General features: G+C 57.5%; 1 protein-coding gene across 1 annotated transcript in view; it reads right to left on the bottom strand.

The window, feature by feature from the left end:
* RUSC1 (RUN and SH3 domain containing 1) overlaps positions 1-16,933 on the bottom strand; it is a 37,945-nt gene that overhangs the window by 4,174 nt on the left and 16,838 nt on the right. Inside the window, exons 5-11 of the mRNA XM_040333054.1 lie at positions 10,761-10,837; positions 9,848-10,022; positions 9,282-9,381; positions 9,100-9,146; positions 7,641-8,876; positions 7,127-7,556; positions 4,155-4,283 (exon numbers count right to left, since the gene is read on the bottom strand). Coding sequence (XP_040188988.1) covers positions 4,155-4,283; positions 7,127-7,556; positions 7,641-8,876; positions 9,100-9,146; positions 9,282-9,381; positions 9,848-10,022; positions 10,761-10,837 — 2,194 coding nt within the window. The remainder of the gene's footprint in view (positions 1-4,154; positions 4,284-7,126; positions 7,557-7,640; positions 8,877-9,099; positions 9,147-9,281; positions 9,382-9,847; positions 10,023-10,760; positions 10,838-16,933) is intronic.

Here is a 16,933-nt window from a genome sequence, read left to right as displayed (position 1 = left end):
GGCGGGGGAGAATGGCGGTAGGAATGGCGGGTGGGAATGGCGGGTGAGAATGGCGGTGGGAATGGATGGGGGATAATGGCCGGGTGAGAATGGCGGTAGGAATGGCGGGTGGGAATGGCGGGTGGGAATGGATGGGGGATAATGGCGGTGAGAATGGCGGTAGGAATGGCGGGTGGGAATGGCGGGTGGGAATGGATGGGGGAGAATGGCGGTGGGAATGGATGGGGGAGAATGGCGGTGGGACTGACGGGTGGGAATGGCGGTAGGAATGGCCGGGTGGGAATGACGGGGGAGAATGGCCGGGTGGGAATGGATGGGGGAGAATGGCGGTGAGAATGGCGGGTGGGAATGGTGGGTGGGAATGGCCGGGTGGGAATGGCGGGTGGGAATGGCGGGTGGGAATGACGGGGGAGAATGGCGGTGGGAATGGTGGGGGAGAATGGCGGGTGGGAATGGCCGGGTGAGAATGACGGGTGGGAATGGCGGGGAGAATGACGGGTGGGAATGGATGGGGGAGAATGGCGGGTGGGAATGGAGGGTGAGAATGGCGGGTGGGAATGGCGGGGGAGAATGGCGGTAGGAATGGCGGGTGGGAATGGCGGGTGGGAATGGATGGGGGAGAATGGCGGGTGGGAATGGCGGGTGAGAATGACGGGGGAGAATGGCGGGTGGGAATGGCCGGGTGAGAATGACGGATGGGAATGGCGGGGAGAATGACGGGTGGGAATGGATGGGGGAGAATGACGGGTGGGAATGGCGGGGAGAATGACGGGTGGGAATGGATGGGGGAGAATGGCGGGTGGGAATGGAGGGTGAGAATGGCGGGTGGGAATGGCGGGGGAGAATGGCGGTAGGAATGGCGGGTGGGAATGGCGGGTGGGAATGGATGGGGGAGAATGGCGGGTGGGAATGGCGGGTGAGAATGACGGGGGAGAATGGCGGGTGGGAATGGCCGGGTGAGAATGACGGATGGGAATGGCGGGGAGAATGACGGGTGGGAATGGATGGGGGAGAATGACGGGTGGGAATGGCGGGGAGAATGACGGGTGGGAATGGATGGGGGAGAATGGCGGGTGGGAATGGCGGGGGAGAATGGCGGGTGGGAATGGAGGGTGAGAATGGCGGGTGGGAATGGCGGGTGGGAATGGCGGGTGAGAATGGCGGTGGGAATGGATGGGGGATAATGGCCGGGTGAGAATGGCGGTAGGAATGGCGGGTGGGAATGGCGGGTGGGAATGGATGGGGGAGAATGGCGGTGGGAATGGCGGGTGGGAATGGCGGGTGGGAATGGCGGGTGAGAATGACGGGGGAGAATGGCGGGTGGGAATGGCCGGGTGAGAATGACGGATGGGAATGGCGGGGAGAATGACGGGTGGGAATGGATGGGGGAGAATGACGGGTGGGAATGGCGGGGAGAATGACGGGTGGGAATGGATGGGGGAGAATGGCGGGTGGGAATGGAGGGTGAGAATGGCGGGTGGGAATGGCGGGGGAGAATGGCGGTAGGAATGGCGGGTGGGAATGGCGGGTGAGAATGGCGGTGGGAATGGATGGGGGATAATGGCCGGGTGAGAATGGCGGTAGGAATGGCGGGTGGGAATGGCGGGTGAGAATGGCGGTGGGAATGGATGGGGGATAATGGCCGGGTGAGAATGGCGGTAGGAATGGCGGGTGGGAATGGCGGGTGGGAATGGATGGGGGATAATGGCCGGGTGAGAATGGCGGTAGGAATGGCGGGTGGGAATGGCGGGTGGGAATGGATGGGGGATAATGGCGGTGAGAATGGCGGTAGGAATGGCGGGTGGGAATGGCGGGTGGGAATGGATGGGGGAGAATGGCGGTGAGAATGGCGGTAGGAATGGCGGGTGGGAATGGCGTTGGGAATGGCCGGGGGGGAATGGCGGGTGGGAATGGATGGGGAAGAATGGCGGTGAGAATGGCGGGTAGGAATGGCCGGGTGGGAATGGCGGGTGGGAATGGATGGGGAAGAATGGCGGGTAGGAATGGCGGGTGGGAATGGCGGGTGGGAATGGATGGGGAAGAATGGCGGGTAGGAATGGCGGGTGGGAATGGCGGGTGGGAATGGCGTTGGGAATGGCCGGGGGGGAATGGCGGGTGGGAATGGATGGGGAAGAATGGCGGTGAGAATGGCGGGTAGGAATGGCCGGGGGAGAATGACGGGGGAGAATGGCGGGTGGGAATGGCCGGGTGAGAATGACGGATGGGAATGGCGGGGAGAATGACGGGTGGGAATGGATGGGGGAGAATGACGGGTGGGAATGGCGGGGAGAATGACGGGTGGGAATGGATGGGGGAGAATGGCGGGTGGGAATGGCGGGTGAGAATGACGGGGGAGAATGGCGGGTGGGAATGGCCGGGTGAGAATGACGGATGGGAATGGCGGGGAGAATGACGGGTGGGAATGGATGGGGGAGAATGACGGGTGGGAATGGCGGGGAGAATGACGGGTGGGAATGGATGGGGGAGAATGGCGGGTGGGAATGGAGGGTGAGAATGGCGGGTGGGAATGGAGGGTGAGAATGGCGGGTGGGAATGGCGGGTGGGAATGGCGGGTGAGAATGGCGGTGGGAATGGATGGGGGATAATGGCCGGGTGAGAATGGCGGTAGGAATGGCGGGTGGGAATGGCGGGTGGGAATGGATGGGGGAGAATGGCGGTGGGAATGGCGGGTGGGAATGGCGGGTGGGAATGGCGGGTGAGAATGACGGGGGAGAATGGCGGGTGGGAATGGCCGGGTGAGAATGACGGATGGGAATGGCGGGGAGAATGACGGGTGGGAATGGATGGGGGAGAATGGCGGGTGGGAATGGAGGGTGAGAATGGCGGGTGGGAATGGCGGGGGAGAATGGCGGTAGGAATGGCGGGTGGGAATGGCGGGTGAGAATGGCGGTGGGAATGGATGGGGGATAATGGCCGGGTGAGAATGGCGGTAGGAATGGCGGGTGGGAATGGCGGGTGAGAATGGCGGTGGGAATGGATGGGGGATAATGGCCGGGTGAGAATGGCGGTAGGAATGGCGGGTGGGAATGGCGGGTGAGAATGGCGGTGGGAATGGATGGGGGATAATGGCCGGGTGAGAATGGCGGTAGGAATGGCGGGTGGGAATGGCGGGTGGGAATGGATGGGGGATAATGGCCGGGTGAGAATGGCGGTAGGAATGGCGGGTGGGAATGGCGGGTGGGAATGGATGGGGGATAATGGCGGTGAGAATGGCGGTAGGAATGGCGGGTGGGAATGGCGGGTGGGAATGGATGGGGGAGAATGGCGGTGAGAATGGCGGTAGGAATGGCGGGTGGGAATGGCGTTGGGAATGGCCGGGGGGGAATGGCGGGTGGGAATGGATGGGGAAGAATGGCGGTGAGAATGGCGGGTAGGAATGGCCGGGTGGGAATGGCGGGTGGGAATGGATGGGGAAGAATGGCGGGTAGGAATGGCGGGTGGGAATGGCGGGTGGGAATGGATGGGGAAGAATGGCGGGTAGGAATGGCGGGTGGGAATGGCGGGTGGGAATGGCGTTGGGAATGGCCGGGGGGGAATGGCGGGTGGGAATGGATGGGGAAGAATGGCGGTGAGAATGGCGGTAGGAATGGCGGGTGGGAATGGCGGGTGGGAATGGCGTTGGGAATGGCCGGGGGGGAATGGCGGGTGGGAATGGATGGGGGATAATGGCGGTGAGAATGGCGGTAGGAATGGCGGGTGGGAATGGCGGGTGGGAATGGATGGGGGAGAATGGCGGTGAGAATGGCGGTAGGAATGGCGGGTGGGAATGGCGTTGGGAATGGCCGGGGGGGGATGGCGGGTGGGAATGGATGGGGAAGAATGGCGGTGAGAATGGCGGGTAGGAATGGCCGGGTGGGAATGGCGGGTGGGAATGGATGGGGAAGAATGGCGGGTAGGAATGGCGGGTGGGAATGGCGGGTGGGAATGGATGGGGAAGAATGGCGGGTAGGAATGGCGGGTGGGAATGGCGGGTGGGAATGGCGTTGGGAATGGCCGGGGGGGAATGGCGGGTGGGAATGGATGGGGAAGAATGGCGGTGAGAATGGCGGGTAGGAATGGCCGGGTGGGAATGGCCGGAGGAGAATGGCGGTGGGAATGGCCAGCTATACCATACAGAGGAGAAGTTCTCTCACCTCTCCGGCTTGCAGTCACTTTGCTGTCTCTCCTCCGGCTCCGCAGGAACTCGCTCTCTCTCCGGGGGACTCCGAAGACGAAGGAGGTTCAGAACATTCACATTTGGAGGCAACCAGCTGGAGGGACGTCTGAGGAGAAGATCAGAAAACTGAGAGGGAGGAGACATGACAGGTCCTCATTCCCGGCCCACCAATGTACATTGTTATTAGAGACAGATAACCCCGGGGGTGGGGCACCCTGTACCCCCCATACATATCCAGTACATTGAGTGCACCCCATCTACTGGATACAAGGGGGCCCTTCTCTACAACCGGGGTCTCCAAACTGCGGCCCTTTGCTTGCTTTTATCCAAGTCATTACCAATGATGGGACACTATTCCCCCCACTGACACCAATGATGGGACACTATTCCTCCCACTGACACCAATGATGGGACACTATTCCCCCCACTGACACCAATGATGGGACACTATTCCTCCCACTGACACCAATGATGGGACACTATTCCTCCCACTGACACCAATGATGGGACACTATTCCTCCCACTGACACCAATGATGGGACACTATTCCCCCCACTGACACCAATGATGGGACACTATTCCCCCCACTGACACCAATGATGGGACACTATTCCTCCCACTGACACCAATGATGGGACACTATTCCTCCCACTGACACCAATGATGGGACACTATTCCTCCCACTGACACCAATGATGGGACACTATTCCCCCCACTGACACCAATGATGGGACACTATTCCCCCCACTGACACCAATGATGGGACACTATTCCTCCCACTGACACCAATGATGGGACACTATTCCTCCCACTGACACCAATGATGGGACACTATTCCTCCCACTGACACCAATGATGGGACACTATTCCTCCCACTGACACCAATGATGGGACACTATTCCCCCCACTGACACCAATGATGGGACACTATTCCTCCCACTGACACCAATGATGGGACACTATTCCTCCCACTGACACCAATGATGGGACACTATTCCCCCCACTGACACCAATGATGGGACACTATTCCTCCCACTGACACCAATGATGGGACACTATTCCCCCACTGATACCAATGATGGGAGACTATTCCCCCACTGACACCAATGATGGGACACTATTCCTTCCACTGACACCAATGATGGGACACTATTCCTCCCACTGATACCAATGATGGGACACTATTCCTCCCACTGACACCAATGATGGGACACTATTCCCCCCACTGACACCAATGATGGGACACTATTCCCCCACTGATACCAATGATGGGACACTATTCCCCCCACTGACACCAATGATGGGACACTATTCCTCCCACTGACACCAATGATGGGACACTATTCCCCCACTGACACCAATGATGGGACACTATTCCCCCCACTGACACCAATGATGGGACACTATTCCCCCACTGATACCAATGATGGGAGACTATTCCCCCACTGACACCAATGATGGGACACTATTCCTTCCACTGACACCAATGATGGGACACTATTCCTCCCACTGATACCAATGATGGGACACTATTCCTCCCACTGACACCAATGATGGGACACTATTCCCCCCACTGACACCAATGATGGGACACTATTCCCCCACTGATACCAATGATGGGACACTATTCCCCCCACTGACACCAATGATGGGACACTATTCCTCCCACTGACACCAATGATGGGACACTATTCCCCCACTGACACCAATGATGGGACACTATTCCTCCCACTGACACCAATGATGGGACACTATTCCTCCCACTGACACCAATGATGGGACACTATTCCTCCCCCACTGACACCAATGATGGGACACTATTCCTCCCACTGACACCAATGATGGGACACTATTCCCCCCACTGATACCAATGATGGGAGACTATTCCTCCCACTGACACCAATGATGGGACACTATTCCCCCCACTGACACCAATGATGGGACACTATTCCCCCACTGATACCAATGATGGGACACTATTCCCCCCACTGACACCAATGATGGGACACTATTCCTCTCACTGACACCAATGATGGGACACTATTCCTCCCACTGACACCAATGATGGGACACTATTCCTCCCCCTGACACCAATGATGGGACACTATTCCTCTCACTGACACCAATGATGGGACACTATTCCCCCCACTGATACCAATGATGGGACACTATTCCTCCCACTGACACCAATGATGGGACACTATTCCTCCCATGACACCAATGATGGAACACTATTCCTCCCATGACACCAATGATGGGACACTATTCCTCCCACTGATACCAATGAAGGGACACTATTCCTCCCACTGACACCAATGATGGGACACTATTCCCCCCACTGACACCAATGATGGGACACTATTCCTCCCATGACACCAATGATGGAACACTATTCCTCCCACTGACACCAATGATGGGACACTATTCCCCCCACTGATACCAATGATGGGACACTATTCCTCCCACTGACACCAATGATGGGACACTATTCCTCCCACTGACACCAATGATGGGACACTATTCCCCCACTGACACCAATGATGGAACACTATTCCTCCCATGACACCAATGATGGGACACTATTCCCCCCACTGACACCAATGATGGGACACTATTCCTCCCACTGACACCAATGATGGGACACTATTCCCCCCACTGACACCAATGATGGGACACTATTCCTCCCATGACACCAATGATGGAACACTATTCCTCCCATGACACCAATGATGGGACACTATTCCTCCCACTGATACCAATGAAGGGACGCTATTGACCCCCACTCTAGAACACCGCTATCTTCTTGTGTGTTTCTCTACCCCAGGCTTGACTTGCCCCCCCCCCCCCCAACAGGTCATGTTTCAGGATTTTCCTCAGGAAGAACGGCATTCCTGTAAACATGGCCTGTTGGCGAACCTTTAGAGTGAGAACCCCACGCCTCGAACTTACCTGGATTTTACAGTTCTTGCCTCCATGTCGGGTCTATGAGCAGAACTCGCCCCAAACAGCTGACCAAACCAGCTGCTCTTCTCCTCCGGGGCGTGACTCGTAGTTGTGGGACCCCCATTCACACGGACCGGCTGTCTGCACCGAGCCCCTCCTCCTTGTCTTGGTGCCGAATCTTCTTCTCCGTAAATCCCGGCTGTGATAGGATTTGTGAAGCTCTGATTGGGCAGTCTTAGCACTGTCTTCTGAGAGTCCGCCCCCTCACAATGTGGTTCCTCGGGAAGTCTTTGTTCTCTGGAGGATAATTGCTCGGCCTGGCTCTGCTCTTTGTCAGACGTCCCCCCCAGTTTTCTGAAGGCAAAGGAATCTTTATTTGAGGGAATATAGAGGCGGGTAGCCTGGCTTAGCTGCCCCCACCAGGTAGTGCCGGAGTCTCTGGTCCTGGAGGTCGGACCTTGTTGGGTTCCTGCCCCCGGGGTGGAGCCACATGGCGGGTGATCGTAGCCTTGTGCGGAGCCTCTGGTCCTGGAGGTCGGACCTTGTTGGGTTCCTGCCCCCGGGGTGGAGCCACATGGCGGGTGATCGTAGCCTTGTGCGGAGCCTCTGGTCCTGGAGGTTGGACCTTGTTGGGTTCCTGCCCCCGGGGTGGAGCCACATGGCGGGTGATCGGAGTCTCTGGTCCTGGAGGTCGGACCTTGTTGGGTTCCTGCCCCCGGGGTGGAGCCACATGGCGGGTGATCGGAGTCTTGTGCGGAGTCTCTGGTCCTGGAGGTCGGACCTTGTTGGGTTCCTGCCCCCGGGGTGGAGCCACTTGGCGGGTGATCGGAGTCTTGTGCGGAGTCTCTGGTCCTGAAGGTCGGACCTTGTTGGGTTCCTGCCCCCGGGGTGGAGCCACTTGGCGGGTGATCGGAGTCTCTGGTCCTGGAGGTCGGACCTTGTTGGGTTCCTGCCCCCGGGGTGGAGCCACATGGCGGGTGATCGGAGTCTTGTGCAGAGTCTCTGGTCCTGAAGGTCGGACCTTGTTGGGTTCCTGCCCCCGGGGTGGAGCCACATGGCGGGCGATCGGAGTCTTGTGCGGAGTCTCTGGTCCTGGAGGTCGGACCTTGTTGGGTTCCTGCCCCCGGGGTGGAGCCACATGGCGGGTGATCGGAGTCTCTGGTCCTGGAGGTCGGACCTTGTTGGATTCCTGCCCCCGGGGTGGAGCCACATGGCGGGCGATCGGAGTCTTGTGCGGAGTCTCTGGTCCTGGAGGTCGGACCTTGTTGGATTCCTGCCCCCGGGGTGGAGCCACATGGCGGGTGATCGGAGTCTCTGGTCCTGGAGGTCGGACCTTGTTGGGTTCCTGCCCCCGGGGTGGAGCCACATAGCGGGTGATCGGAGTCTCTGGAGACTACGGCCTTGTTGGGCTGAGGGCCACCACTGCAAAGGCCTTGAGATGAAGACTGGGATTGGCTTTCCTTTGGCTTTTCTCGGTCCGCATTTCCGGTGAGGTTCTGTGCCAGCCAGCCGCCCAAGTCCAGGATATGCTGAAAGGGTGGGACGCCCCAGCTGTCAGCCAGCGTCTGATTGGCAGGACTGTGAGGGGTAGGAGGGTCTTGCAGTGGGAGGTGATGATGCTCAAAGAGAAGGTCGGTGTGGAAGGTCAGAGCGGACAGCGGCTGTAAGATCAGCAGCAACTCCTCCCGAAGTTCCGGACAGGAAGTGGCAGCCAGTGGAAGGAATCCCGAAGGGAGGAAGAAGACCGACAGCTGATCTGTGGCGATAAAACGAGGAAGAGGAGGATGAGAAGGGTGAGGAAGAGGAGGATGAGGAAGAGGAGGATGAGGAAGAGGAGGATGAGAAGGAAGAGGAGGATGAGGAAGAGGATGAGGAAGAGGAGGAAGAGGAGGATGAGGAGGAAGAGGAGGAGGATGAGGAAGAGGAGGATGAGGAAGAGTTCCAAAAAACAGGAAGATCCATTTGTTGGATGTCCGTACCGTAGATCTGATGGAGGTGGGAGATCCAGAGGTCCAGCTGTTTGGTGCTACAAGACAAAGAAAAATGGGAAACCTCAAACCCAATGCCGTCTCATCCCTACCGCCAACTTTGGTTACTAGGAGGTCCAACTGCTGCCGTGGCCTCTTTAGCCCCTCCCCCATTCCCTATCGCCCACACTCACTTCAGAAGGCCGAAGATGAAAGCGTTGAATCTCCTCTGCGGGTCTCGGAGCTGCTGAAATCGACTGACGTTGTAGAAGAGGATGTGAAAAGACTTGGGACCTGCAACAGAAGGAGGAACCCCTTCAGTACCTGCCGCTGAGGTCAGGAACCCTTCAGTACCTGCCGCTGAGGTCAGGAACCCTTCAGTACCTGCCGCTGAGGTCAGGAACCCATCAGTACCTGCCGCTGAGGTAAGGAACCCTTCAGTACCTGCCGCTGAGGTCAGGAACCCTTCAGTACCTGCCGCTGAGGTCAGGAACCCTTCAGTACCTGCCGCTGAGGTAAGGAACCCTTCAGTACCTGCCGCTGAGGTCAGGAACCCTTTAGTACCTGCCGCTGAGGTCAGGAACCCTTCAGTACCTGCCGCTGAGGTCAGGAACCCTTCAGTACCTGCCGCTGAGGTAAGGAACCCTTCAGTACCTGCCGCTGAGGTCAGGACCCCTTCAGTACCTGACGCTGAGGTAAGGAACCCTTCAGTACCTGCCGCTGAAGTCACCCCAAAATCCAAAGACAGTTCTGCACTCACCGGACTTTGCCGAGGCCTCCACCAGGTTCCAAGGACTCAGCCTCCTCTGGCCAATGATGACATCCTTCTGGAAGGGCTTCAGTCCGTCACCAATCAGGGAGAAGAGGGAGGGGCACAGGTGGTTCACAATGAGGTAGCCGAGCTTCGGACTCAGACGACTGTCACCCAGTTGTGTCTACAGAAGAAGAGGAACGACTTGCATCTGTGGCTCCGAAGGGTTCTATTACAGATCTCCTCAATACCCCACAATCCTCAGAGGTCTCCATCATACACTCCATCATCCTCATTCCATGGTGTCCTTCCCACCCCTCCTATCTATAACCCCCTCCCCTCCCATTATTCTATGGTGTCCTTCCCACCCCTCCCATCTATAACCCCCTCCCCTCCCATTATTCTATGGTGTCCTTCCCACCCCTCCCATCTATAAACACCCTCATCCTTCCATCAGGTCCCATCATTCTATGGTGTCCTTCCCACCCCTCCCATCTATAACCCCCTCCCCTCCCATTATTCTATGGTGTCCTTCCCACCCCTCCCATCTATAACCCCCTCCCCTCCCATTATTCTATGGTGTCCTTCCCACCCCTCCCATCTATAAACACCCTCATCCTTCCATCATGTCCCATCATTCTATGGTGTCCTTCCCACCCCTCCCATCTATAACCCCCTCCCCTCCCATTATTCTATGGTGTCCTTCCCACCCCTCCCATCTATAACCCCCTCCCCTCCCATTATTCTATGGTGTCCTTCCCACCCCTCCCATCTATACCCCCCTCCCCTTCCCTCACGGGGTCTCTGTGTTAGTGGGGGTCCCGTACATTCCTCAGTCTGGTTTACATACTGATATACAATTGTCCCCTCCTCCATCCAGTCACCACATTGCCCCCTCCCCCTCCCCGTCCTCCTCGCTCACCTTCTGCACTTGGTTTCGGCTGCCATTGAAATGGGAGATAATTCTGTCCACTGATGAGCCAATGGCGATGAGGAGATCTGGTGGGGGAGGGGTAGAGACATGTGATCAGGACGATCCTATTGTATGAGATCGGCTCCCAACTCCATATATGTGTCAGTGTCCCCCTGCCGGGTGTTTATTGCCCCTCCTGTATATGGAGACCTGTCATCGGATGTATATAGAGCGATGTGTCAGTGTCCCCCTGCCAGGTGTTTATTGCCCCTCCTTTGTATGGAGACTTGTCCGGGATGAAGATACTGACAGGTCCTGAATTATAGAGGATTCCTCTCAAGGTTCCCAATCCATAAATCTGACCATTCCAGGAAAAGTAAGTTCCCCTAGCCCCGCCCCTCTCCTCTTCTGGGAGTGTCTTATGGACAACTGTGCTGACCCAGCTCCTCTGTCCCTCCCCTACAATAAATATACATATAATCTTATAGGTGGATTGTCTGGTGACAGGGTCTCTTTAGGTTGTAGGCCATAAGTGTTATGGCCACCTTGAATGTCAAGCGAGAAGTCCGCTGTGCTGGAGGATAGGAGAGTGTGGTCTGTGCTGGAGGATGTGAAGGTGTGGTCTGTGCTGGAGGATATGAGAGTGTGGTCTGTGCTGGAGGATGTGAAGGTGTGGTCTGTGCTGGAGTATGTGAGGGTGTGGTCTGTGCTGGAGGATGTGAGGGTGTGGTCTGTGCTGGAGGATATGAGGGTGTGGTCTGTGCTGGAGGATATGAGGGTGTGGTCTGTGCTGGAGGATATGAGGGTGTGGTCTGTGCTGGAGGATGTGAGGGTGTGGTCTGTGCTGGAGGATATGAGGGTGTGGTCTGTGCTGGAGGATGTGAGGGTGTGGTCTGTGCTGGAGGATATGAGGGTGTGGTCTGTGCTGGAGGATGTGAGGGTGTGGTCTGTGCTGGAGGATGTGAGGGCGTGGTCTGTGCTGGAGGATATGAGGATGGGGTCTGTGTTGGGGGATGTGTGGGCGTGGTCTGTGCTGGAGTATGTGAGGGTGTGGTCTGTGCTGGAGGATATGAGGGTGTGGTCTGTGCTGGAGGATATGAGGGTGTGGTCTGTGCTGGAGGATGTGAGGGTGTGGTCTGTGCTGGAGGATATGAGGGTGTGGTCTGTGCTGGAGGATATGAGGGTGTGGTCTGTGCTGGAGGATATGAGGGTGTGGTCTGTGCTGGAGGATGTGAGGGTGTGGTCTGTGCTGGAGGATATGAGGGTGTGGTCTGTGCTGGAGGATGTGAGGGTGTGGTCTGTGCTGGAGGATATGAGGGTGTGGTCTGTGCTGGAGGATGTGAGGGTGTGGTCTGTGCTGGAGGATGTGAGGGCGTGGTCTGTGCTGGAGGATATGAGGATGGGGTCTGTGCTGGAGGATATGAGGATGGGGTCTGTGCTGGAGGATGTGAGGGCGTGGTCTGTGCTGGAGGATGTGAAGGTGTGGTCTGTGCTGGAGGATATGAGGATGGGGTCTGTGCTGGAGGATATGAGGATGGGGTCTGTGCTGGAGGATATGAGGATGGGGTCTGTGCTGGAGGATATGAGGGTGTGGTCTGTGCTGGAGGATATGAGGGTGTGGTCTGTGCTGGAGGATATGAGGGTGTGGTCTGTGCTGGCGAATGTGAGGGTGTGATATGTGCTGGGGGGTGTGAGGGCGTGGTCTGTGCTGGAGGATATGAGGGTGTGGTCTGTGTATGGAGGATATGAGGGTGTGGTCTGTGCTGGAGGATATGAGGGTGTGGTCTGTGCTGGAGGATGTGAGGGCGTGGTCTGTGCTGGAGGATGTGAAGGTGTGGTCTGTGCTGGAGGATATGAGGGTGTGGTCTGTGCTGGAGGATGTGAGGGCGTGGTCTGTGCTGGAGGATATGAGGGTGTGGTCTGTTCTGGAGGATGTGAGGGCGTGGTCTGTGCTGGAGGATGTGAAGGTGTGGTCTATGCTGGAGGATGTGAAGGTGTGGTCTGTGCTGGAGGATGTGAAGGTGTGGTCTGTGCTGGAGGATGTGAGGGCGTGGTCTGTGCTGGAGGATGTGAGGGCGTGGTCTGTGCTGGAGGATATGAGGGTGTGGTCTGTTCTGGAGGATGTGAGGGCGTGGTCTGTGCTGGAGGATGTGAAGGTGTGGTCTATGCTGGAGGATGTGAAGGTGTGGTCTGTGCTGGAGGATGTGAAGGTGTGGTCTGTGCTGGAGGATGTGAGGGCGTGGTCTGTGCTGGAGGATATGAGGGTGTGGTCTGTTCTGGAGGATATGAGGGTGTGGTCTGTGCTGGAGAATGTGAGGGTGTGATATGTGCTGGAGGATATGAGGGTGTGGTCTGTGCTGGAGGATATGAGGGTGTGGTCTGTGTATGGAGGATATGAGGGTGTGGTCTGTGTATGGAGTATATGAGGGTGTGGTCTGTGTATGGAGTATATGAGGGTGTGGTCTGTGCTGGAGGATATGAGGGTGTGGTCTGTGCTGGAGAATGTGAGGGTGTGATATGTGCTGGGGGGTGTGAGGGCGTGGTCTGTGCTGGAGGATATGAGGGTGTGGTCTGTGTATGGAGTATATGAGGGTGTGGTCTGTGTATGGAGGATATGAGGGTGTGGTCTGTGTATGGAGTATATGAGGGCGTGGTCTGTGCTGGAGGATATGAGGGTGTGGTCTGTGTATGGAGGATATGAGGGTGTGGTCTGTGTATGGTGTATATGAGGGTGTGGTCTGTGCTGGAGGATGTGAGGGCGTGGTCTGTGCTGGAGGATGTGAAGGTGTGGTCTGTGCTGGAGGATGTGAAGGTGTGGTCTGTGCTGGAGGATATGAGGGTGTGGTCTGTGCTGGAGGATATGAGGGTGTGGTCTGTGCTGGAGGATATGAGGGTGTGGTCTGTGTATGGAGTATATGAGGGTGTGGTCTGTGCTGGAGGATATGAGGGTGTGGTCTGTGCTGGAGAATGTGAGGGTGTGATATGTGCTGGGGGGTGTGAGGGCGTGGTCTGTGCTGGAGGATATGAGGGTGTGGTCTGTGTATGGAGTATATGAGGGTGTGGTCTGTGTATGGAGGATATGAGGGTGTGGTCTGTGTATGGAGGATATGAGGGTGTGGTCTGTGTATGGAGTATATGAGGGTGTGGTCTGTGCTGGAGGATGTGAGGGCGTGGTCTGTGCTGGAGGATGTGAAGGTGTGGTCTGTGCTGGAGGATGTGAAGGTGTGGTCTGTGCTGGAGGATATGAGGGTGTGGTCTGTGTATGGAGGATATGAGGATGGGGTCTGTGCTGGAGTATATGAGGGTGTGGTCTGTGTATGAAGGATATGAGGGTGTGGTCTGTGCTGGAGGATATGAGGGTGTGGTCTGTGCTGGAGGATGTGAGGGTGTGGTCTGTGCTGGAGGATATGAGGGTGTGGTCTGTGCTGGAGGATATGAGGGTGTGGTCTGTGCTGGAGGATGTGAGGGTGTGGTCTGTGCTGGAGTATATGAGGGTGTGGTCTGTGCTGGAGGATATGAGGGTGTGGTCTGTGCTGGCGAATGTGAGAATGTGATATGTGCTGGGGGGTGTGAGGGCGTGGTCTGTGCTGGAGGATATGAGGGTGTGGTCTGTGTATGGAGTATATGAGGGTGTGGTCTGTGCTGGAGGATATGAGGGCGTGGTCTGTGTTGGGGGATGTGAGGGCGTGGTCTGTGTTGGGGGATGTGAGGGTGTGGTCTGTGCTGGAGGATATGAGGGCGTGGTCTGTGCTGGAGGATATGAGGGTGTGGTCTGTGCTGGAGGATATGAGGGTGTGGTCTGTGCTGGAGGATATGAGGGTGTGGTCTGTGTATGGAGGATATGAGGGCGTGGTCTGTGCTGGAGGATGTGAGGGCGTGGTCTGTGCTGGAGGATATGAGGGTGTGGTCTGTGCTGGAGGATATGAGGGTGTGGTCTGTGCTGGAGGATATGAGGGCGTGGTCTATGTATGGAGGATATGAGGGTGTGGTCTGTGCTGAAGGATATGAGGGTGTGGTCTGTGTATGGAGGATATGAGGGCGTGGTCTGTGTATGGAGGATATGAGGGCGTGGTCTGTGCTGGAGGATATGAGGGTGTGGTCTATGTATGGAGGATATGAGGGCGTGGTCTATGTATGGAGGATATGAGGGTGTGGTCTGTGCTGAAGGATATGAGGGTGTGGTCTGTGTATGGAGGATATGAGGGCGTGGTCTGTGCTGAAGGATATGAGGGCGTGGTCTATGTATGGAGGATATGAGGGCGTGGTCTGTGCTGAAGGATATGAGGGTGTGGTCTGTGTATGGAGGATATGAGGGTGTGGTCTGTGTATGGAGGATATGAGGGCGTGGTCTGTGTATGGAGGATATGAGGGCGTGGTCTGTGTATGGAGGATATTAGGGTGTGGTCTATGTATGGAGGATATGAGGGCGTGGTCTATGTATGGAGGATATGAGGGTGTGGTCTGTGCTGAAGGATATGAGGGTGTGGTCTATGTATGGAGGATATGAGGGCGTGGTCTGTGCTGGAGGATATGAGGGCGTGGTCTATGTATGGAGGATATGAGGGCGTGGTCTATGTATGGAGGATATGAGGGCGTGGTCTATGTATGGAGGATATGAGGGCGTGGTCTGTGCTGAAGGATATGAGGGTGTGGTCTGTGTATGGAGGATATGAGGGTGTGGTCTGTGTATGGAGGATATGAGGGCGTGGTCTGTGTATGGAGGATATGAGGGCGTGGTCTGTGTATGGAGGATATGAGGGCGTGGTCTGCATTATTGGCCCGGGATTCAATGTATGGCCCCCAAGGATCTGGGGGGTCCTGGACTTTTGGAAATATTACGTCACATGACCACAATATAAGCTTTATAGGGCAGATTGGCTGTCCATGGAGGCCCAACCTTCTTCCCCTCTGCCTATAGACTCCGCCTTCCCTCCAAACACCAGAAGGCCCCCCATGTGCCCCCCCCCCTCCACCGTGTCCATAGAGGTGTGCCCCCCCCTCCACTGTGTCCATAGAGATGTGCCCCCCCCCTCCACCGTGTCCATAGAGATGTGCTCCCCCCCTCCACCGTGTCCATAGAGGTGTGGCCCCCCCCTCCACCGTGTCCATAGAGGTGTGGCCCCCCCTCCACCGTGTCCATAGAGGTGTGCCCCCCCCCCCCTCCACCGTGTCCATAGAGGTGTGGCCCTCCCTCCACTGTGTCCATAGAGGTGTGGCCCCCCCTCCACCGTGTCCATAGAGGTGTGGCCCCCCCTCCACCGTGTCCATAGAGGTGTGCCCCCCCCCTCCACCGTGTCCATAGAGGTGTGCCCCCCCCTCCACCGTGTCCATAGAGGTGTGCCCCCCCCCCCCTCCACCGTGTCCATAGAGGTGTGGCCCCCCCTCCACCGTGTCCATAGAGGTGTGCCCCCCCCCCCCTCCACCGTGTCCATAGAGGTGTGGCCCCCCCCTCCACCGTGTCCATAGAGGTGTGGCCCCCCCCTCCACCGTGTCCATAGAGGTGTGCCCCCCCCCCCTCCACCGTGTCCATAGAGGTGTGGCCCTCCCTCCACTGTGTCCATAGAGGTGTGGCCCCCCCTCCACCGTGTCCATAGAGGTGTGGCCCCCCCCTCCACCGTGTCCATAGAGGTGTGCCCCCCCCCTCCACCGTGTCCATAGAGGTGTGGCCCCCCCCTCCACCGTGTCCATAGAGGTGTGCCCCCCCCCTCCACTGTGTCCATAGAGGTGTGCCCCCCCCTCCACTGTGTCCATAGAGATGTGCCCCCCCCCCTCCACCGTGTCCATAGAGGTGTGGCCCTCCCTCCACTGTGTCCATAGAGGTGTGGCCCCCCCTCCACCGTGTCCATAGAGGTGTGCCCCCCCCCTCCACCGTGTCCATAGAGGTGTGGCCCCCCCCTCCACCGTGTCCATAGAGGTGTGCCCCCCCCTCCACCGTGTCCATAAAGTTGTGGCCCCCCCTCCACCGTGTCCATAGAGGTGTGGCCCCCCTCCACCGTGTCCATAGAGGTGTGCCCCCCCCCCTCCACCGTGTCCATAGAGGTGTGGCCCCCCCTCCACCGTGTCCATAGAGGTGTGGCCCCCCCCTCCACCGTGTCCATAGAGGTGTGGCCCCCCCTCCACCGTGTCCATAGAGGTGTGCCCCCCCCTCCACCGTGTCCATAGAGGTGTGCCCCCCCTCCACC

The sequence above is a fragment of the Rana temporaria genome, chromosome 13 (genome assembly GCF_905171775.1).
Source record: "Rana temporaria chromosome 13, aRanTem1.1, whole genome shotgun sequence".
NCBI lineage: Eukaryota > Metazoa > Chordata > Amphibia > Anura > Ranidae > Rana > Rana temporaria.
The sequence above is the reverse complement of the archived record's forward strand: the minus strand, read 5'-3'. Positions and strand labels throughout refer to the sequence as shown.